This window comes from Platichthys flesus, chromosome 7 (genome assembly GCF_949316205.1).
Source record: "Platichthys flesus chromosome 7, fPlaFle2.1, whole genome shotgun sequence".
Taxonomy (NCBI): domain Eukaryota; kingdom Metazoa; phylum Chordata; class Actinopteri; order Pleuronectiformes; family Pleuronectidae; genus Platichthys; species Platichthys flesus.
This window is the reverse complement of record NC_084951.1, coordinates 9651778-9676593: the sequence shown is the minus strand read 5'-3', so window position 1 is coordinate 9676593 and position 24816 is coordinate 9651778. Positions and strand designations below refer to the sequence as shown.

Here is a 24816-nt window from a genome sequence, read left to right as displayed (position 1 = left end):
AAGTTGATTTTCACCAGAGGGGGAGATAAACTTTTCATTCTGCACCATCATATAGTATGAATGCTAACACAGTACACTAAGGAGGGGAGTGTCTGTTAAATATTAGCTTGCAGCCGTCGTCACAGGCCTCTGCACGACATCACATTTCAGCTCGGATTCCCTGTCCATGACTACAATATGAAGTCCACAGGAGTCAAGTGGGATAAAATAATCAGTCTAGATTGTTGTATTAATATATTTTCAATATTCATTAAAAAAATAAAATAATGAAACACGGTCAAAAACTGAAATTAGGATTTTATTAGTTGTCATTTCCCCTGTTCATTAGCAAGTTGTCCACAGTAGCGATAAGACCCCTTACAGTCCCACACCTCAAAATAAAACATCTGGTGTAATGTTCTCACCAAATAAAACTCCTTAAATACTATAAAAAATAAATCAAATGCACAAAATAATATGCCATTTTGCTTGTGATTACCTCTGTGCAACACTTACATTGACAACGTCATACAGTCCAAGACAAGGAGGGTCAAAGTCAACCACTGACGAGACATTTTCATGGACAGAGGCATCACTCAACGCAACATCAAAACTAGACCTAGTTTAATGACAGCGCTTCAGTTGAGTGACGGGTAGAGTCTGAATCAGCACCGACCAATGGAACAGCTTCATTTCACCAGCTGCAGCTACTGTTTGACAAAGACTCTTGTTCCTGTTGCATTTGACCAGTGCTGATTTCACATCCAAGAGTAGTGTTTGTAGAATTGACTTTCAATGACACACACAAAAATATATTCAACCGGGCAAAAAATAAGTTGATGTTGGATATTAACTGGGAATTTAGGAGTGTCCACCAGTCTGGCTACATTCAAACTGCACTGGCTCGTAAATCTGATGTAACCACCAAAGTAAAATGTACAAGTGTTAAGTTGGTAAAAGATGTGGTAAAAGTGCGGGTGACTACACATTGTGCTCCTCTATATAACAAATCAGTTTCGTCTTTAATTGAAAGAGAAAAAAACACCAGAACCATTCGGATGAGCAACCTAAGCAGAGGAAGAAAAAAAAAAGTTTGACTACAAAATTCTTTCATAAAATCCCACATATCAAAGTAAACATTAATAAGAATAAGAAAACAAGGGGGAACAAAAAAAAATCCAGGCACATGGAAACATGGACGTCACATAGAAGTGTAAAGTTAACTTGACCCAGGATTTGATGGAAGGTAGAGCAAAGTAGTTCATTATGTTGTTATCATCTTATTATCGGATATATGCTATATTGAGTTTATCCAAGGAGCGCGCGAGGGTGTGTGTGTGTTGGGGAATGTAAAGCGACAGTACAAAGACAGATCAGAGCCACTGTTCACTTTGAGCTTCATCAGTTGCATAGAGCTGAGTCGACAAATACATATATATATGTATAATATCTGGTATATAAATCACAGGAGACAAAATGCACGACAATAGCAAGTAATGTTCAAAAATAAATATCTCTGAAGATCTCAGTGGGCGTGTTGGTTGGTCAGCTGATCATTAGATGTGGGTCACATTCTCTATCCTGTGAGACGATCATTTAAAAAAACAAAGCTATAAACTACTTGTTCAACATTTTCCCCAGGCCAGCAGGTTATGTAAAGAATGTGTCTATTAGGTGAGTAAACAGTTGTGACGCAGGGTTAAATATATAAACAGATTCGGCTTTAACAAGAGTCCAGCAAAAAATAATCATGATTTGATCTGTTCTTTATCTGAAGCTGTTCTCCAATAACAATGTCACACTGACAGGAATGTTTGAAAACCTTTAGTTTGTCGTGATGATATAATTTCAGAATAAATATTAAATCCACTTGGATATTTGATTAAAATGAAAGTCAGGACTGTCCACGTCTGTGTGCATGTGGCTCCATGTACAGCCAATATAAATGAGGTCTGGACCGTGAATAGAATGTGTGCCGTGCTCAGCTGGATGAAACACGGACAGTCTCAAAATAAAAAGATCATGAATATTTAACATTAAGATGACGCAACAGAGCAGCTTGAGTCAGAATATTGTCTGGGAGCAACATGGAGTCATGATGTTGTATCTCGTTTCCGGTGTTTAATGAGTTATATGAGACACACTGCCCACAGGATGACTGTGACTTTCTGTACATTGAGCTGAATATCCATTCTGCCCACGCATGTTATGTCCCCGTTGACTGTTTTTTTGTTCCAACATTCACGGAGGAGCTGTAGCTTCAATTCTGGTCCCGTTCAAGCAGCACATTCCACCAGGCTGTCGAGGAAACATCCACTCTCTGATCGCCATCTTGGTTTATTTCAGAGTTAAACCTTAAGTAGAAGGTTGACGGGGGGAAATTAGTGGTTACAGATTGTTTTAGGGATATGATGCATGGATAATAATAACCTCATGCTTGCATTAACTTTTCTTGACCAATTTAACAAATAGAGTTTCTGTATAAGTCATTTATACATGTCATTTATATATTTTGAATTTTTGAGTCTTCCCCCACAAAAAGAAAAAGCACCCTCAAAATCCATCCTCAGTCAAAAGAGCATTCACATCCCTGATTTCTCCGTTGACTGAGCGTCCTTCGTTGTCCACTGATCCATCACTGTGGGTAATCTGCCTCACTCCGTGTTGCTGTTACTTATTAATCACACAGAGCTCAAGGGTTTCTCAGAGGATTGTGACTCTCTGCCGCTGGGATTGGTCGGGAGTAAAAAAACGGGTGCTCCAGGCGATGTCGGGGCAGAGAGATAGGAAACGTTTGCTGGTCGTTGGGCAACAATGGGAACAATCTGTGGTGAAGATAATGAAAAAAGGGAAACACCTGAAGACTCAGGAGACATCGAGCAGGCCACAGTTTGACAGAAGTGAAGGCATTTGGCTTCTGATTGGTGTCATGATGATGATGAGGGCAGTGAGATGAAGATCGGAGTAAAGGTGGGTCAACGAAATCTTAACATTTCTATCCAATTGGTGATAGGCAGATGATTGCAGGTTATTGAGGAGCAAGAGGAGGAGGAAGATGAAGGCTCACTAGCTCTCAGTAGATGTTGGGCAGGTCTTGGTAGTTCCTATTGAAGTAGCCACCAGTGTAGATCCAGTCCTGGCAGGCGGTGTACGGGTTGGTGCCCGACGCGAACCACCTGAAAGACAAACACCCACAGATTAAATGTCTGCAGGGATTCACCAAGACTTTTATTTAACATTCATCTTCTTGTTATTATTGATACGGTTTTCTCTTCTGTAGCCACTTAATAATAAATAAATGTTTTCTAACTTTGGTTTTGTTTGTGCCTCTTAAATAGATATAAACATATGTTGAATTAAAAAGTGCTGGTGTGTAAATTGTGTAAAGGCTGCGGCTTGCCCTTGAAAGGTTATTGAAAGGTGATTGAAGCTACAAATTGAAATAACAGAGGTGAAGCATAATTTTCACAAATGCAGATAATTTTAAAACACGCAGCAGCATTAATTTCAGAGCGCATGTGGGCAAAAGGCAGTTAACGTATCCTGTATAAATGAAGGTTAATAAAGAATCCTCACTTTGTATGCACTTACACGTCATAGTAAAGCTGAGGGACTGTCTCTTCAGCCCATAAAAACACAGTAAAAGCTTGAGCAGCTAATCATAAAATGTACATTTCAGTTGTTCTTTGCCTATTCTTGCCTTCATTATTACAACATTAACAAGTTTTGCCAATTTATAACAATCACATCAAACACTAACACTGTTCTCCAATGATGAGGGCTTATGTTGTTGCACTAAACCACAGCATCTGGGTGTTTCTGTAACATAACTATTGGAGGTTGTGTAAGTAGTATAATGTTTCTACCCTGTGTACATTCTCTCCTGTTTTACTGAACACTGGAGGGCATTGCGCGTTAGTAGCGTGTGTGTGCACATGTTTCTTACTGTGTAGACCACTCGTCTTCATTCTTGGCTCTTTCCTTCCTGGCGGTTCTCTGTTTCTCCTCCAGTCTCTCCTTTTCCTTAGTCGCTTCATCTGTACAAACACAGCCAGCCATCACTTCTGTTAAAAGGCTGGGCCACTGACATCCAGCAGGTGGCAGCATTGTTTTATTATTAGTTTTCTGGCTGTCTCATTGGGGTCACCTTGATACCCAGCAAAAAAACTGGAGCATTACTGGGAATTCTTGAGAGATTCATCTAGATGCTATCTCTCAATTCACATTGTAATTAAAAGGTATACTTATTTGTTGAAGAGAAAATCAGGTTTCTGCCTGCCACAGCTGGCAAATCAAATTACCCATGTTGCCGTTCTCCATGGCTCTGATGTCAGGCCGGAAGCGACAGTCGGTGGGGGACAACACGGCCTCCATGCCAGGCTCCAGCTCATTTAGAGACATTGCAAAGTTTGTGAAATTGTACATCTGGGGAAATAATAAAAAATTAAAATGTTAATGAACAATAGTCATTACGGCACATTCATCTCATATTAATCAAATGTTAACTTTATACAGTCAAGCTAATGAATTGAACAGCTTATCAGTTAGGGATGAAACTGTGAAGATTTTGTACCATGATTACAAAGACAGTTATCAATATTATTGCTGTATTGTCAACACGTGCTGAAAATGGTCAAACAGTAAATGAAATGAACTAATGACGAGAAATAAAAATAGAAGTAGCACAATATGAAACCATATTAAATGTGCAACACTACTATTTAATTCCCCCGGCAGCAAAGACTAACTAAATAGACTAACTGCTACAAGGCTAGACTTCAACAATTCACAGAAAAAGGAAAAATGAACTCTGTGAGTCTCTGACACACACACACACACACACACACACACACACACACACACACACACACACACACACACACACACACACACACACACACACACACACACACACACACACACACACACACACACACACACACACACACACACACACACACACACACACACACACACACACACACACACGCACACACACGCGCTAGAGTGGAGGAGAGTCATGTCAACAACTAATTTCTTTAAATGCAAACGTCGAACCTAAACGCCTGAAAGTCATAGCAAAATACCAGCGTTTGTTAAACACACACAATTTGGCGAAGGGGGAGGCTAACAGTTGCTACCTATGACCAGAGCTCTGGCAGCTCTTCTGCTGTTACAGCCTCTCTTGGGCGTCATCAACGAAATCACCAGGGTTATTAAAGATTGAACCACAATATACCATGAAACCATTTCATCCACACTTTCAGCCAGTGTGTGCATGTGTGTGGTAATATTCATACCGAGGCAGAGTGTGCGGGTCTGGAGTCTATCCTCCACAGCAGAGTGCTTCCTGGTACGACACACACCGTCTCCTGGACTTCTGGCATGTCATCTGCGTCATCGCTCTCCGCTCCCTCCTGCTCCTCCTGGAGATAAGGTACTTCATTGTAAAGACTGATATATTGAAGATAAACAAAGTTCAGGGGCAAATGTTCAGAACACATCATTCTCTCTGTTTATCTAACAGAGGGAACACATCATTCTCTCTGTTTATCTAACAGAGAGAACACATCATTCTCTCTGTTTATCTATATACAGTTACCAGGCTACAAGGGCAGCTGAACACATATTCAACGTATAATGCTTAATTACAAATCACCAAGCAGACTAAAAAGCTGGACAGCTAACGGCATCAACACAACCTAAACAAGTCTGCTGCTTTACCTGGATATGACCACACTGAACGCTGTGGACACCAACACGGAATTCAGAGAAACAGAAATCAAATACATGGAACTAACATCAATATTCTCTTTCAACTTTCTATATAAAAACTGACACAGAAATTCAAATCTCAAGACTATAATGATAAACATAGTAAGCCGTTGTAGATTTCAGTGACAACAAGTCTAAATCCACATATTTGAACTAATACTCACATTTTTGTACTTCTTGTTGTCTCCTTTCTTCTCTGACTTCTTGTGGGTCTCGTAGACCTGAGGGTCGACACTCCACATGCACTCGGTCCACTTCCCATAGATGACACAGAGCTTCTTTTTACTGGACAGAGAGAAAGACAGGAGGCAGGGTGGGGATGAAAAGAGAGAGAAGATGGGGAGGTTAGAAAAAGAGAGATACGTTGAGGAAACATGAAATGCAGAAGAGCAGGAAAAGGAAAGGTAAGAGCGGAAAGAATAAAGGAGGGGAGAACAAGGAGATGCAAGATAGAATTCTTTTTGATACTGTGGTTGACGTACCTCTTGTCCTGGATGTATCCCTCCACTTTGTGCAGCTCTTTGCCAAACATCCCACACGACTTGAAATTCAACACACACTTGTCTCCAGTGCTGCGGAAGATAACGAGAGAGAAGAAGAAGCAGTTAATGACTTAGCTGCGCTTTTCCGACTTGTGTTTACAAAAACTGCAAAGAAGATTAACTTGGTACTATTACTGACACTTTTATTCCAAAAAAATTGCTACGCTCAAGCCTACATATTATAACCTATACTTATACTATGTGCCCATTACCAGAACAACTTACAGACATTCTGCATGTATCATATATGTACCTGTGGTTGACGATTTCCACTGTGCCATACTGTTCTATCCAAAGTTTGCCTAGGATGATGTTGTGCACACAGCAGTAAGGGTTACTCCATGTGTACGCCTCGTTGTGCCTGGGAGAGAGAAGCAGACAAGAGGAATGTTGGGAACTGGGAAGTAACAATAGTAACTAAAGAAAAGAGAAGAAAACCAAACAGAGGTAAATAATGAGAATGCAGAAAAGACCAGGACAACAGAGCCTCCCTTTCAAACTCACTTGAGAAGCTCTAGTGTGATAGTCCCTTTAGGCTCGGCCTCAACACTTTTGCCCCAGAATTTCAGTTTAGGGTAGATGGAGCCATGGAAGACAAAGTCCCCAGCTAGACTCTCTGCATGGAAGGCACTGACTGGAGGATGATGGGATACCTGCTCCGATACCAGCCGGAAACCCTGATCTTCTCTGTAGAGGATGAATGTGAAGTTTAAACCAGTGACCTTAAAAAAAACTCTTAAAAAGGAAAAAAAACTAACTCAAATTGGGCATACGTTCATACCTGGTCAGTTCATATGTCTCTCCCAGGAGAGGGTTAAAGGGTTTTCCAGTTCTGTCCCACTGTGATGCAACTGCTGACACAGCAAAAGCAGCTACTGCCTGAGGATGAACAATTACAGATCTTGTTAGTCTCTAGCGCGTGAGTGTTTGACATGAGCTACCTTTGAGGAAAAATTCTAGACTTAAAAGGGAAAGTTCGCCGGTAAACGAGAATTCAATGTCAATGTTGATTTTATGTATATAGCACATTTAAAACAACTTTGTTGACCAAAGGGCTTCACAAGTATAAGGTACAACAAGAAGACAGTAACATGTAATACATCATTATCTACTCACCACTATGCCGGTGTTGGGGTGGGTGAAGTGTTTGTATATTACCTTGTTTCGAGTTGAATATGAATGTCAGGGCTTGTGGACACTTTGAAGACACCACCACGAGCAGTATGGAGGCATGTTGTGTATTTTTTCTGTTATTTTATTACTTCTTTTTTTTTTTTAAAGATTTATTTTTTGGCATTTTTATGCTTTTATTGATAGTGTAGAGAGACAGAGTTGAAATGGGGCAGAGAGGGGAGTGACATGCAGAGAACGACGGCGGGCTGGAATTGAACCCGGGTCCGCTGCTGGCCTAGGCCCATGGGGGGGACGCCCTACCAACTGAGCTAAGGGCGCCCCCTTATTTTATTACTTCTAAAGAAAACCTCTCTTTGGCTGAATCATTGAAACACTGTTTACTCCTGAGACTCCTTTTTTTTTTTGTGGACTCAAGCACTTCACCCACCCCTCCATCGGCATAGTGATGACTAGATAATGTGAATTTTTGTTACCTGTGAACTATCCCTTTAAACCAGTCAATTGAGTGTGTATGTGTGTATGAGTGTGTGTGTGTGTGTCCAACCTGCATGCGCTCTATGGGGTCGGACAGCGAGCAGGCTCTGTTGATGAGGTAAGTGTGTTCCATGTATTCTGTGATTCTCTGTAGGAAGCTCAGTGGCTCGTTGAACACAATGGGCATCGTGATCTTGGACAGTTCCTGTGAAATATACAGCATTGTGTTTTAGAATAAGTTGCTAAAAACATTTTTCTTAAATTTCTCAATCTTGGTCCTACTGAATCTGTCCAATGCAAGAGAAATCGACTGCTGTCAGAAGGTTTGATAACTATCTACAAATTGATGGTGAAACAACTGCTGGCCTATAATATGTAATCGTTGAATTAATACATTTTAAAATGTACCAGTTAAAAAAAAAAGTCCATCTGTTTTATGCATATTTGGCGTAATTCCACATGATTCTGTGTATTACATAGACTTGGTGGCTAAGCACAACCTGTTTTAAGTGTTTTATTTAAAATACAATGTCCCCTAATCACACTGAGCTCAACACATAATATTCAGTAGCTAGGCCATGATCTAATATATTTGTTAAAAAGCATCTAACTACACCACTATAATTAAGTTTTCCTCTGTCCAGGATACTTCATCATGTGAAGAAAAGCAACACTTGGTCTTTACCAGTCCGATGCATTTTTTCAGGATACTCCAGATGCTAACAGTGTTTCTGGAAAACATGGGTGAAGGTAACGACGTTCTGAAATGAAAGAAAGAAAGAATGACTGGGCATGAATGAAGAGCAAGAGCAATCACAGCTTCCTCGATATTTGACAGCTGGGACTTGGGGATTTCTTGAACCATCAGAATTGACATCTCATGATGAATTTATGACCGAAAAATTATTATCAGCCACAAAACTCGACAGCTTTCTTTAAGTTAAACATCAAGGGTATTGTTTTGAGCTGCCAACCAGGTTTCCACAGACAGTAATGCAGTCTGTAATCAGTGCTTAAGGCTTCAGACAGTCTCAGTTGTGTGGCCATTCTTTCTCAGTCTTTGGCATCAAAACACAGAAGAAAACGAAAAAAGAAATCCATTCCATTCCCACAAACAGTGATCATATCTAAGGATCGGAATGAAAAACACAAAAGCTAAATCTAGATAAGGAAGAAATAGTTAATGCTTGAATAAGGAAGAGGAAAACAATTCCACCCACATCTGACATGATGTTCTGATGATTGTGAGCAGATCTGTCCACAAAAACAAAAGCCAGATCTCTTTTTCATTGCTGCAATGAAATTTAAGTAATTTGGCAGCAAAAAGACAAATCTTTTAGGCATGAGTCAACAAAGTCAGGCCCTCACCTACAGAAATGGAAAGAACAACTACCTTTTACTCTTTGTCGCTAACTTTCAAAGACACATTATTATAATTACGTAATGTAATGGGTAGGATGAGCTCAACCAGGTCACACTACCACAAAAACGCAGCCTGATCTCTTGCTGAAATCAATTGCAATTTTTGTATGATGTGGTTTTCTTTTTTTTAAATGTGCTCCTGTAAAAGAGCTTTCCTCTAAACCTTATTATGCAACCACAACTTCAGTCAATACTTAACATGCCTTCGATATGGAGTTTTAATACAGTAAGCTCTAGTTTTCCACCTGCAGCCATGTTTTCATCTTATTCTTCATGCTAAAAGTGCAGAGAACAGCTCAGTTGTGTCCCAAAGCTTGTCTGTACATGTAAATGAAAGATCAAATACAGTGGTATCAAGCGAGCAGCCTTCAAGCCTTGTCAGTAAAGGTTATGACCCTGCCCAGTACTTGTTTCAGCAGGAGGCTTCAAATCATATCTGGAAAAGACATGAAGCCGGTGAAACTCACACAGCGCAGGTGTAAGCGGTGCAGGAATGCAGCAGTACCTGTGTTTCTTGAGGCCATTCTCCTGTGGCACTGATCCATTGTTCTTCCGACTGCTGTCACACACAAGCGCATCTTTGAAACTGGCCTCTGACACCCCTTCATACGACTCGTCCGAATCCAGGCCTGTGGGTGATCCAATTTGACATGAGATTAAAGTTACAAAAAACTAGCCAATGACCTGCATATTTGAAATGTTTAAAAAAAGAGTCTTCTGATGAAATAGAGACCAGTGGAGCTGCATGATCTTGCTGGAAGTTGATTTACTGTCACATATAGGTTTTGTTTGCCACATTGGACAGTCTACTGCTTTGCATCAGGTAATTCTTGCATGGGTTTGACTGGCAAATTATGTTGATTGCCTGAATGAAACGGTTTTACAGTGAACTGTTTACCTCTTCACTGACACGACAGTGGACGTCTTTAACAACTCTCTCAACTTCCTAATCCATGGTCATGACTTCCAAGATACAGCGCATGCATAGTGGTCATATGAAACTGTGCTATCTTTTTCAAATATTTAGAATGGGTCCAAGTTCTCAGTAATATGAAGGGTGACAAAAATACACAGTCTGTGGCATTTGAATACTTATTTGTGTTGATGTCTAATTTGTATTCAATGACAATAAACCTGTATTAATGGGCCTGACAACAACAGTAAACATGCATGTGACTGATTAGGATTCAGTAGTAATTCTAGGAGAACATCCTAGCGTTGATCCACGCCTGGGTGATATTCAGGCTTTGAAAAGGGCAGGTGAGCACTTAGTGTCATAGAGCTTGGTGAACTCAAGGTGGGGCCTTAACCACTGCTTAAAAGAGACCAAATTGCTTGTTATCATTCAGCAAACACACCTTCTCAGCTGTCAGTATGTCAAAAGGTACCAGGTGTGTCTTGTTACCATATCAGGTGAGTCATATTACAACAGTTTGTATGACCTGGTCAGATATTTTTGTGTTTTCATGAGTTTTGATTGAGCCCTGCATATCCTCTTCCACAGACTAGAGTGCACCATGTTTCTATAGAAGCCCAGAGCGAAACAAACCCAACACTGCATTGGGCCTTTTGTGTTTTTTATGTGACCTGAAGGCATCTTAGGTTCACATACAAGCTGAAAAAAGGGGGGAAAGATTAAAGGGATTCAGTAGGTTGATGCCTGCAATTTCCCCACTAGCTGCCGCTAAATCCTTCCCTGGTTTTTGATGTAAGAAGAGAATATCACATAGACTCCAAGATGAGAAACAAATTTGGTGAATAAAGGAGATAACAATATTAAAAAGTACTTTTGAGGGCGAAACACTGAAAATATCAGACTGAAACCAGTCAGGCAAGCTGGATGCCACCTGATGCTGATCAGAGTTGACCCTGTGTATGCTTACTAATGAATAATGCATATGACTTGGTCAGCATCTGTCTCAGATTAGTAAGATGATCATAATAATGACACAAGGTCAAACTCATACACACACACTTGAACTATTTGTTCACGTGGAAAAAACAACCTGCCAAGGATATAATAATAGACACAATAATTCCTGAACATTATGGTGGTGCTCCACCCTGCTCTGCCCTGCCTTTCAATCCTCTAACAAATACTTATTTTAAAGCCATCAAATGAACACAACAGGGCAGGTAAGTGTTATCTCTGTGTTTGACAAACCTGTTTATTTTAAAAAGGAAGGAATTTTCACTGCAACTTAGGTGTGAATATAACCATGAATGAACTGACACAATCCAGGGTGATGTTGAAAGTGCTATAATGACCTGACCTCTAAAGAATTTAAGTAATAATCAGACTAAGACGGGTTGGGTTTCATCAGGCGGTATTATGCTTCCTCTGTATGATGGAGGCAAAACAGGCTCTAATTAGAAATGTCAAGCAGTAAAAACAGGGCCTGATAGAAACATACGGTCAGATATAAGATACTGTCAAGTATCCTACTTGGACATACAACATCAAGAATTGTGTAAAAATCCATAGTTTGAACATATCTACCAATATTTAGTTTTAGTAAATATTGGTAGACTTTTCGTTTAAGCTCGTTATTTATGAGCATCTGCTGCTTTTATTGTGCAAGAGTTCTTAAATTTTAGATTGTTATTCAAACAATAAAAGGAATTGGATTACATTGACTTGGACCTCTTTTTATAAATTTAACTGCAATTGACAAGTTTACTGCAAAATTAAATAATCATCTGTTACTTTGTGTTGAGGACCTATTCATTTTTCAACTATCACTAAAACACCTATTCGAAAGATATTAAATGTATCATGTAATCAAAATGTAAATTGGGGACATACATGTGATCAGACTGACATGAAAAGCACATACACACACACACTCCCACTGAGCACCAACCTGTGACGGCGTCGTAGAACTCATCCTCGTTGTTCATCTTCTAGAGTCAAAGCTGACCAGTCGTTTAGGAAAGATTGTTCAACTTCTAGCACATGTTCCTTTAGGTGGGGACCCTTCTCTGTTCCACCAGAGGGACACCTGTTGGGCGAGGTCCCTCTGAGATGGCACCACAGCAACAGCACAATATCCAGAGTTTAATATCCAGAGAAGGTCCCAAACAATCTGAAGCTGATTATGGCGGACAGCTGGACCACAGACGAGATGCGTGAAGGCAAGTCAGCAACCTGTAGAGAAAACAATATAACACATAAGTAATGAGAGCATACATAGTCAGGGTTCAATAAAGTAAATGAAGAGTCACCACAGCATTTACAAAAGCTAAAGGCAGGACTAACAATAAAAGCTGGAGAAAAACTCATTATTTGACCAATCATATGAGCTAAGCATGATTTTAGAAAAAAAAAAAGACTAAAATGATTTGTGCCTTTGTGTAAGAGTGTTATTTTATATTCTGACACTCTAACCTCAAATTTTAATTTGTTACAAAAACCCTTTCAGGGATTTATGTGGCAATGCTCAATTAACATGTTTTATTACGAGAGAATTGTGCATGTCTTTGTTACAAACAAATAGACCACTGCATTGTCTTGATACTGGCTCCTTTTTTAAAGCAGCAATTTGCAGATGAAAAAAAAATGCAGAGGCTCATTCCAGGCCATCTAGGTTACAAGCTGAAAATCTGCTTCGTTCTGTCTGAGCAAAAAGCTTGTCTGTCATGGCCCACTGAGTGCAAACAGAGAGTTTTCTAGTCCACTAGGTAAATAATTGGGGCAGCACTGTCACAGGCTTCTGGGTCTTTGTTGCCTTCTGTTTGGTACATTGGCTTTCACATTTTTAAACTCGTCACCCTGAATAACCTCTGATTCATCAATTCACAAAATAGCAAGTTAACATTTCAACGTACCTATAGATATTTTTTTTTTTTTTTTTCAAGATCAATCAACATAATGAACACTCATTCAGAAATTCAACCAGATCACTGATTTGTTCAATGAAGTTCAATGAACATTTGGCTAAATTAACTTTGAAGCCTTGACAGGTGAAGTAAACAGTGTTGACTCGCTTCAAGCTGTGACATTAACAAGTTAATGAGTCATCATTAAAACTCAGCTTTTGGACATTTACACTAAACTGTGTTGGTGGCAGATCATATTATTCTCTGCTATGACGCGAGAGACTGTACTGACAGCATTTTTTGGCTCAGTAACAAAACAACTTCACCACAATCAAACAATACTTAAACCTGATGATGCATAATATTTCCAAGTTTCTCTAACCACTATATTTCTGCAGGCCTGACCTTAGTAGCACTACAAATAGGCATGTAACGTTTTCATCACATGACACCGGCCCACATTCAAATATGAAAAATGACTTGCACGGTGAATCATCATTTGTAGCAGAAGCTGTCAGCAGGAGGCAAGACTTTGTCACACAGCAGGGGTTTGCTCCTTTAATCCCAGAGAGCAAGTCTCAATACAGTTTTTCATCTTAAGGAACTCTACACACAATTCATGACAAGGATTAAGTCAATGTGTGGCATTCAAAAAATTACTAAATGAGACTAAATAAGATTTTTAAGGTTTTCATTTCAAATATTATAAGATGTAAAACACATTATTGTCTTTGGTAAAGGTACTTGCATTAAAACTGATACATTGGGAAGCCGAGCATATCTTTTTCTTTCAAAAATCAATCATGTTTTACCTGCCTAATTAGATTCACTAATCAAGGGTGTGCCTTTATTACATATATGAAAAATTTGCAATCACATTCTCAATTGTCTCCCTACCTATCACAGCTTCTGTTATATGTTAGGCAGTACATTGCTTTATATACTGAACCCATATTCATGCAAATGTAATATATTTAGAGATAGTTTATAATGTGACTTAAATGTTACTGAATATCTTTAGAGTCTATATTGATTTAACTATAATTTTATCCTGTGGCAGTTTTGTTTTTTCTACCACAATTCAAAATATACCATTAAATATTTATCAAGTATCGATGGAAAAATAATATTGAATAAATGGTTAACAAACATAGGTCCTATTCAAAATGTTGTTAGTCCTTATGAAAGGCAGCTGCTTTGTGGGCAATGCACAGAGTAAGCTTTGTAAGCTGTGCAGTCTTTAACAATAAAAGAACAATCATTTACAAATTTCTAAGGTTGTACAAACCTTTTCTTTACCGGCAGTTTGATGACATCCCCAAAGACACAATTAACTAACTTCCTCAATTCTGAATCTGAACTTAAACATCTCTGTTTCCGTTCCCTCATTCTGTCTTTTTTCTAAGCAAAGGTAGGGTTTTACCTAAGCCAGCGATACTGTAGGTAACGCCTTCAGCAAACAAATGTACTTTGTCCACAACATCCAAAGGCTGTTTTTTAACTATTCAAACAGCTTATTCAATATTCAACACTACATGTACTTTTTGTGCAGCTGACAACTGCTATAACCCTTATCACTCATATTTCTGTGCTTCAGGACTTGATGTTATACCAATGTTCTGTGAACAATTCCAGAATTGACATAAAGCGAGATGTCTTTGCAACAAGTATTCACTTACACAACTTTTAAATAACAAGTGCCCCCTTTTTCTTCCACACAGTAATGATATTCTTCTACCCGCCTGATGGTTGGACTTTTATACTGTTATATGGGGAATGAAAAGAAAAATAAGGTAGGTCAAGGTAGAGCTACTTTAGTTGTGATTAGTCAATAATGAAAATCTTTAGGTCATCGTGCAGCAGATCGTGAGATAACATTTGGCTAAACTGCATTTTCTGAACAGATATGGCAGGAAAGTTTGCTGACTGCTATTCACTAAAAATAGGACAATATAATATTTCAGGGTTGAACGTTGCATCTAGGAAACAAAACCGGCAGCTCTGTGTGACAGGAAGCAAGGAATGGCTACCTTAATGTCTGTGAAAACAGGAAACATGGCTGAAAATCTAATTTGCATGGGCTATTAGAGGATCACCATTTTACTTATCTCTACAGCCACACTTATCAACCTTGTTACTGTAGAACTGTAGGAGCCATTCATACCAAGAACAATAATGATTTACTAAACTGTTATGTCATTTAACATCTGATACAGGCATCATGAGCATCTGTCTAGATGGATTCTCATAGTGTGAAGCCTTAGTGAGGGGGCAAAAAGAGTCTTCAAAGTATTGTTCCATTATTGGTTTGATTGTATGAACACACATACTCCTGACACTGATTATCGTATGTCATCAACAAGACAAGAAAATGTTGCCTTACATGTCCTTCAGTGCAGCTCCCATACAACCAGAAGACATGACCCTTAATACAGGCAACTATGAGGTCATGACCCTAACCCTAACCCAGTATGACAGCCCCTGGTTTAACTTCATCCCCCTCAGGTTGTCGCTGACCTTTGTAATGTTTAACAGGATCTACAGTTTCTGAAGTTGCGGAGGCACATTCTGCATAAAGACCTCAAAATGCATGAGAAGAATAATTAACTATAAGCATCGGTGCAATATTTGTGGTTAGGGTTCTGAATGTATAGAATGAGCCTTTGAAACAAAACTCCAATGGGTTGTAAGGTTTTTTGAACCTGTACTGTGCGCTTTTTATTACTCTTACCCTCAGTTTCCATTTTGTTGAAAATGCTCAGATAGAATTATGAATTTGCAGAAGGATATTTATTCCCATAAAGTTAAGGAGCAGAGCAGACTTACACTAATGCTACACTGCACTAAAGCTGCAGAAATTCGGTAGTTAAACTGAACCCAGAGCCTTGTGTAAGAGTAATAGCAATTATCACACAACCGCATTATTAGGAGCGAGAGGGAAAGAAAGGGGGATTAACTGAAACACAATTGGAACGACAAAAGAGGGCAAACGTGGTGTTGTTTTCAATGCCTCATTAAGAAATAGCTTCCAGCAAAACTTGTCCATGCCCTAGGTGAGTCCAGGATGGAACAGTTACAGAAAGACACGCACACAAACACACAGTGTTCTCCGGTTATGGTAGGATAGGTAGAAGGCTGCACTCTTGCTAATTACATTGAATTAATACCACATTAAATTAAAATGTGTCTTCTATTATGAATTGTAGAGGAAATGGTGCTTTCCTTTCTTCAAGTTAAACCAAGTACTTCTGTATGCATGATGTATTACACACATTTCTGTAGTTAACTGTTTTTCACTGTCATACAGTTTCGGGTTTAATTTGGAGAGACAGAGAGAGAGAGAGAGACAGAGGGACATAGACGCAGAGAGATAGAGACTTCTGATTGGCTGCAGCAGGCTCTCAGATCATATTGCTCTCCCTCTCTCAGACGCCTGTGAGCTGTTACGTAGCCATGACAGAGATGGCACCATGAACACACCACAGACACACTCTTTCAAAGGATAGCTTATGGCAAATCACCGTAATCTAACCCTTTCATATCTGTTGTGGCATGTCAGCTGTAAAGATAAAGAAGAAGAGTAAAAAAGAAAAGGTGAATGCACACACTACGGATAATGAGCTTTCTTGCACTTTGTTAACTTAACACAAAATTGCTAGGTATAATCAAACCTGGTAGAGTTATCTACTCTACTCTTTTTTTCACCAGGAGTCTGAATTCTTTTATCTAATATATGTTATCTTCATGAAATAACACATTTTGAATAAGTTGGGTAAAAAAACCTTGTTAAAGTCTAAGAGAATTTATTTTAATAGTTATTGTGAATTTTGGAAAGCTGACAATGACATGAAACTAATCAACACAAAACCAAAGTCACCCTACCACACAAAACAGGACTATTCGATTTTTTTTTTTAAATGAACTTTCTAAATTTGATCAAATGTAAATAACTTAAATTAATATTTAATCAACAATAATTAATGCCGCCAATCTACCAAACTCTAGAGATCTCACTCATTCATTCTGCCTCTTTAAAACAGGTTATACTAAACCAATCCAGTAAAACAACCCCACTGTCTATCAGTAAAACCTCAGAAACCAACCTACGATGTGACTGTTTCCATTCATAAGTCAAGTGTAGAGCCACTTAACCTACAGGGACGTCTCTCTGCGCTGTCCTCTGAGGGCAGACAAAAACATCCGAAGCCACAGGGACAACATGCGAGACAAGAAGGAAATCAAGAGACAAGAGCTGTTGCCATGTGAGATGTAGTCCAGAACTAAGCAATGAGCGCGCATGCACCTATACACACACACACCTCTTTCTTTCTTTCTCAGACACACCTATCTCGATCGGGGGCACACCTCTGCAGACCGTGAAAGACATACCACACGTCAATTTCACAGACATACTGATGAAGCTGTGAAACAGACCAGCCTTCGATGTTACGAACATCAATGACACAACTATTGAGTTAAGTGGAACTGTTCAGCGAAACAATGTTATTTCTATTGCTTTAAACAAATATTGAACTAGTAGAGTTCAGGAACTAGCATCCAATAAATTTGTGTCAAAATAAATTCCTGCCAGTCCATAACAACAGATCCTTGTCAACAGCAGGAATTATTTCAGGGGCCTTGTAAACTTTTCGCAAAGTGAAAAACCTTTTCTGCCTTTTGAATGAGGATAAAACTGCATCCACCAAAGTGAGAAGCACCATCCCAGAAACAGACAGACACAACAGAGCTCTGAGGGAAACTAAATCAAAGATGGACTCACTATAACAATTTTAGATACAGTAAATCCATGATGTAGGGACTTTAGAATAGGGGAAATGTCATTGTTTTTCGGTTTGACGACTAATAATGTCTAAATCATGTAAAGGGAAGCTGAATAGGAGTTTCAGGTTAGGATGAAGAGAAGATCTGCCTGTCGCAAAGCAGGAGGTAGAATGTGAATGCAGCCAGAGAGGCAACATTAGACACAAGAGGCACAGATCAAGGAGTCCAACACAGGGTACTATCTATCTACCAACTATCAATGTGTTAAAATAAATATATATAAATATGTTTATCCATCAATGGATCAAACTGTATAAAAGTAATATAGAAAGTAAATTGAGCTCTGCCTGTTTTCATGAGTTGCTACTTTAAAACATCATCACATCCCTGTATATACATAATCTGTAATAGGACACAGCAGGTCTGCCAGAAGGCAGGGAATAGAAATACAATACATATCACAAGATCATTACCAAAGGAGAGTTTAAATGTCAATAGCCCACAATTTACTTTTTATTAGCCAAGTATGAAATCAAATTCACTTGAGCTCAATCACGTGAAGAAACCTTTTCAGAGTACATCCATTGACTGCTGCGATATAGAAAAAGTAAATGCTAAGATCAAAAACACCTATAATGGTCGGCAGTCATAGAGATGACTTGCACCAATAGCTACATTAGAGATTGGTCAGCAAACACCATTGTTCACCATTCTTCAGTGAGAGAGAGACTCATGCAACAATACATCCGTCAGCGTTGGACAAGGACATCAGCCAAATTGATAACAAAAAATGGATTACGCTGTCTCTAAACGCTAAACACACACACACAAATTTTAGTTCAATAACAGTTCAGCATCATTTAGCTCTGCCCTGATCAAAAATCTAAGAAAAAACTACTTCACAAGAGTCATTATCAGATGAACATAAAAACAAAAGACCCATTAATCCAAGTTTAAACTGTATTTTTACAATTTCTATTTTTTCCAAGCTAAATCCCTGCACAGCGCACAATCCTAAAGGGTTCATTAAGTTGCTTTGTGTCCCTGCTCATCTCTGACTGAAGTGATAAGTCGATCCTCCTGCAGGAGCACAGAGAGTGCTGGGAACAAAATCTGTCTCGTTCTGAGCAGGACGCTGAGCACAGTCTCACACATACACACAAACGGCCATTCAGTGTTGTGAGAGTCAGCACGTTCCAGCTATAAGCTAGGATGATTCTTCACACAGTTTTATATATGGAAACCCTGCTAAGCCTGTTGCCTCGAAACTTCTTTAAAACATGTCCACCCTCAAACAAAAACACAGGGACACTCCTGACTAGGTGCATATTAAACTCAAGCAGACAAACACACAAGAGCAAGGTGATCAACATTGTTTGCTGCTGGATCAGCTGTGAAAATCTGGTTTAGCTGCATTTTTGCTTCTGTGTTATGGTTTGTCCTTGTGAGGATGACTGCTGTGTAGAAATATGTAATTACTTAGCCTGCTGGCTGGGTTCAGCAGATGGCACATCATCGAGACATTATAACTTTATTTAAAAACGGTATGTATTAAAGTTTTTTTTAATTGTTTTAGTTGGCTGAAGTTTTTTTAGCGGAGCAACTTTGCCAAGTGACAAAAGCAGAATAGCACTTCTTGCAGTCTGAGTGTGGTCCTACCATAGTCCTGGAACCTGCTAACATGCACAGAACTCTAGATAATATCCTTACATTCTCAAAAGGAGCTGTGTATGAGAACACAAATGGACAACTGAGTTGCTCCAGAGTTTTTTCTGCCAGCTCCCTAGTAAAACCTCTGGATAATGTCGAGTGAGCCCATATGGGAATACAGCAGGAGATTCTACACGAGTGAGTGGGTGGGTTGATGACGTTGCTACAATACGACTAAAGCAGAACTAAATAAAAACTAAACCACAAAAAGAATACATATATCTCAGATTGAAACAGAGGAGCAACACACTTATAGGAGACGCCCACGAAGATGTCAACCTGGACAGAACAAGATTAGAAAGCTTTTGGTGATGTGGTTCCGAAGCTGGAAACAAAAACTTTCTTAGCAGAATTTATACGTTACATCCTGTCCCTGCCTGCTACTCCATCACTCACCTCAATGCTCTGGAGTTTTCTGTGTTATTCTGAACGCATTTGACCTGAGAATCTCCTGCTGCGTTGTTCAATTGGGATGGGCAAAAATCTGGAGAAAGTCCAGACCTAATTGTCTGGACATTTTCTGCTTAGTGGCAAATTTGGTTGTAGAGGAAGAGTCCTCAACATGTAAACATGCAAAACCAATTACATAAAGCCTCCATCAGTGGGGAGCCGCTGCAAACAGGAGTAACACGGAATTATACTGACCAACTATGAACTCGTATTAGCATCAAATACAAGCACACAAGCAGGACTCCAATCCTTATCGGGCTTTAGAACTACACGGCAAAATTCAAACATTTCTTTAAAAAATTATCTGAGAATTAACAAATACCAACAGGAAAACAGTAAAACATCAATAATTTGTATGACTTACTTCTTATCAACAATGCTGACCAGTAAGGAAAGCATGCTGATAATGGTGCATCTGTAGCAGGCTTGTTCTCAGTGTGTGTCCCTACTGATCAATGTGCCCAGTTTGCAACCATGTAATAAAAGCAGAACACAATGGCTGTGCCTCAGACAGGCTCATGATTGGCTACCTGTTCTCTATTATAAATAATACATACAGTATTGTTTCTCTGTTGCCTGGATGGTTGCCTAGACTAGCTCAAACTTTGCCACATCCCCATGTGGCGACGAACACACAGCAGATACCAGACTCGAATAGAGATAGTGAGTGACGAACCTTTTAGCATCATTTTATCAGGTGCTTCATGATTATGCAATATTTACACGATAGGATTAGGAACAAGTAAGACCCATTTAAGGGAGAGGTACTGTAATTACTTTTCCACATCTGATTCATCTATGTTACAAATTGTATGAGGAAATTGTCTGTTTACGTGTGTTACATTTCCTTGAGTGTGTCTGCGACTTTCATCTCTGTTGTGTTGAAATCTGGCTTTCAGGACATGCCTTGCAAAATCTCTTTCCTGTTCCCTTAAATGTAACCACAAAACTCAAATATATATTGCATAATTGAAACACATCAATCTGCCACTACATGAAAACCCTGTGACTACTTCACTGGAAAAAATACTAAATTAATAATGTAAATCGTAGAAATCTTGGTTAGTCTTCACTGCCTCACTCTGTGGTGCTGCTGGGAGGAATGCAGTCCCATAGTACAATGTGATGCTTCTCTTTAAACAGGAACCATCAGCGTAGCAAATAACTAAGTGGGTGATTTATGACCTTAGGGAGGAAGACACAAAATGAACATGATGTTCTGTGTAATGGAGAAATACAATCAGCATATTCCTTTAATAGCCCGTTTGTAACATCAAACTACAATTGGAAATACTACTTGGTAAAAATATAGGATTTGATAAAAGTAACTTTTTTTCATTATTCCCTTAATCTTATTGAAATCATATTTTGTCTGCTAAATAAAAAAAGATTTAATAAAACAGTATTTAAAGTAAATACAGCATCCTGTACATTATAAAATAAAGGTCCGCACTTTTGAAATGCTTTATAATTGCTGAAAGCATTTACAAACAAACAAAATATAACAAAATAATGACAAATTAATTTCAAAAAGTAATTTGTGCCCTGAAAAGTTGTTATCAACAAGTGTCAGTCAATCCAATGTTGATTTGATGATATGGGATCTGCCCTTTATTTCATAAATAGGAAAAAATTAAAAAATTAAGTGTTAAGTCAAATTGTATTAAAGAGGATTGAGTTTCTAAGTCAGTTCTTTGGAAAATGTATCGATAATTTGTCTGCATTGCTGTCGGTTTTTAGAGCAATGATCCCAAGTGACAGTCAAAGCATTTTCAAAACATGATAATGGTGGATGCATACACAAACTCTCATGCTTATTGTAAGCACAATTTTTCGGGTATCCTCAGCGTTATAGACCGACAGTGCACTGTCAGCCCGCACGTGTCAGTCAGGAAGAGCAAGTTAGCAGGTGTTTTTGCTTTGTCAGTTTAAAACCTGCAGGTCACGAAACCTTGAAAAGACCAATCTTTGTTTAGCCCCTCCTGTGAATTTGGCTGGAGATGAGGATGGAGGCAAACAGCCAGGAGGACATTTGCACTGTTTGCACGCCATAGGAGTTGACTGACCTCCACCCCACTTTAGTGAAGTCTTACAATGAGGAATCTTTATCACACTAATCTATTGACGACCTGCATACATGTGTTTCTCCTTTTCATCTCCCAGATTTGTAGTCAGATTAGTAATAACAGTCGTACCACTGTCGTACCAGGTAACGTGTGAGTATCGCTCACGTATACACTGGAACAAGCCTGAAGATGACAGGTAGTAGTGATGAATATATCCCTTTAAACATGGAGCTGTGTGGTTTGATTGAATCTCCACTGACCACTTAGCCAAGTGCCAAAGACAATGCTAACGTCCACTGAGCGCTTGCTAACGTTCGCGCGCACTATCTAGCTCAGCAACTTAGAACTCAAGTAACCTCAGCTGCAGTTTAAAGGAGAGAAGGTGGTTGAATAAAACACTCCAGGAAGTGTGTGTCCTGAGCCGCACACACCGAGCTGACAGCAGGGAGCTCTCTGACAGCTAGCATCAGCGTTAGCGGGCGGGCTACAGAGATAAAGGTGGCTAACTAGCACAGCTAACAACCTTGTTAGTTTACCAAAAGAGCGAAGCACCGTCTGTGGTGGTGAGGACACTAGAGGAGCGCGCGGACAGAGCGGGAGCGTGTCTGCAGTCTTACCTCAGCGGGGTCTGTGCTGCCGAATGTTTGAACAAGTCCACAGACGTGGGCAGGAATCCAGTCTGCTGCTTTGGATTGACACAGAGGCGGAAGTGGCTGGTAGAGGGGGCGTGAAGAGGGACACGGTCTGCAGCCAATCAGCAGGCACACAGGGAACTCCTGACCAATAACAATTGAGGTTGTAAAGATTAGTTAATGTCAATCTACATGCAGAATTACCTTTGTTTTTTTTTACTTTGTTGTCTCGTATAATGCTCCACATCTTTTTCCATCCCAGCCTTTATATAATAAATCACACTTCATTTCTTCTGGTCATTTATGATTATAAATGACTTTTAAACGTATTTTATATATAATCAGATAGCTCACTTCTATTTATTTGCCCTCACTTGTATTTCTAAAACTTTTGTTTGTGTACCAGGTACACATATAAACACAGGTGGATTTTGTAACATACCGGTAACATATCCAGTAAACACCACACCCTGATGGTTTCGGTGTCCAGACATCTCCTCATTATCTCCTTAAGAAGATTAACTGAACATGATAATCATGCATGGAATTCATGGACGTGCACTCGATGGCTTTGTTTACAGTTTATGAAGATGAATACTCGTTTAATTCTATTAATGTGGTTAGTTAGTAAAGATATTCAGCAGCTTGACAGTAACTTAGAGACAGAAGCATCACTGCTCTTATTTGGCCTTTTGATAGCTGGTGTTCATTCACGTGACATCAGCCTGACTGGAGTGTATTGTCTCTCTAATCAATAATGGAGCCTGTGAGTCACTGATAGGTGGGACACACCTGCTTGCTCAGGGAGTAGACCAGCCGAGACAAAGAATGAGGAATATGGTCTAGATTGAAAGTGAGCCATCTCCAATACATTCTCAGTCTTCCTGTGTATGTCCTTGTGTTTGTTGGTTACTAACTAAGGACTCATGTTCAAGATCCCTGCGTAAATAAATGCATATTTATCAGATTTTGATATAAAAGAATAGATTCAGCTTATAATACTTTTTATAGAGCTTCAGAAATGTGATGTTCAAAGTAAAAACTGTTTTTCAGCTGTTCGACAGTTGATCCCAAACAACCAAAATAAGAGCACAGCACAGAACAAATATTTGAGCTTTTCCGCCGTTTAAATGTAAATCACACAGCAAAGTACAATCTCCAGTAATGACTTGACATCACTGTGGGTTGTGTCAAACAGACAAGCTGTGTGCTTCCTTTCCCACCATTACATAACAGCTGCCGATGGTGTGATGAGAAGAAAGAAGAACAGAGGGAAGGATGAGAAAGAGGTGGAGAGGAGGAGGGAACAGACAGAGCACAGAGGAGCAGAAGATAATATGGTCTCTATTCATGCTCACAGTGGGACACAGAGTACTGTTTATACAACCACACGCACACACATACACACACAGTCACGTACTGTACATACATATGCTCAGACCAGCATGCATAATACACAAACACGCAATCTAATAATGCGTTAATAGTGCTGCTGTCCTTCTGAAAAATATGGCTTCAACAATGCTGCCATTGTGTGTTCATGAAGTCTTTCTGAATAAAAGAGAGATGTAAATGACGCGTTTCGTTGTCGTTCTCATCTTTTTGGTGAGTGAGAGATTCCTGAAATTAATGATACTTAAAATAATGAACTCCCTTGACATGGAATCAATTCAAAAACAGTATCATCAGTTGCAAACCTGAACTTCCCCTTTACGAACAACATTAAATCTCTGCACAGGAAATCATTTGAATTGTAAACCTCATTTCTGGTCAAGCCAATGATTTTATCGTTATCATACAAATACAAACAGCAACCAGGTCTTCCACCTCCTCATCTGTTGTTCTTTGTTTCACTCTCAGCCGGGTTGTCTCTTACTGCAGGTTCCACTACTCACCACTAGATGGAAGCAAAATATAGATCACCTTTTTTATTTATTGTTTTTTTTTTGGTGCATGTTTTCATTACGTAATAAAGATTTCAGGTGGGTTTCAACTGCAGTCCTTGATGTTGTTGGAGGGGATATATTCACA

The 24816-nt window shown here is 39.3% G+C and overlaps 1 protein-coding gene across 2 annotated transcripts; it reads right to left on the bottom strand.

Annotated features, from left to right (window-relative positions):
- Positions 1 to 285: 285 nt before the first annotated feature.
- LOC133956674 (oxysterol-binding protein-related protein 2-like) lies at positions 286 to 22842 on the bottom strand. Of its 2 annotated transcripts, XM_062391921.1 has the most exons (15): positions 22771 to 22842; positions 12191 to 12474; positions 9832 to 9955; positions 8590 to 8665; positions 7975 to 8109; positions 7078 to 7175; positions 6801 to 6983; positions 6550 to 6657; positions 6237 to 6326; positions 5919 to 6039; positions 5280 to 5405; positions 4281 to 4404; positions 3926 to 4016; positions 3047 to 3155; positions 286 to 2804 (listed from the first exon to the last, which is right to left on the bottom strand). In XM_062391921.1, exons 2-14 carry the CDS (start codon positions 12225 to 12227, stop codon positions 3053 to 3055), a joined length of 1416 nt encoding a protein of 471 aa, XP_062247905.1. In that variant the 5' UTR covers positions 12228 to 12474; positions 22771 to 22842; the 3' UTR covers positions 286 to 2804; positions 3047 to 3052. The 2 variants fall into 2 exon arrangements, with proteins under 2 accessions (XP_062247905.1, XP_062247904.1); XM_062391920.1 differs by having other exon boundaries at positions 286 to 3155.
- Positions 22843 to 24816: the final 1974 nt, after the last annotated feature.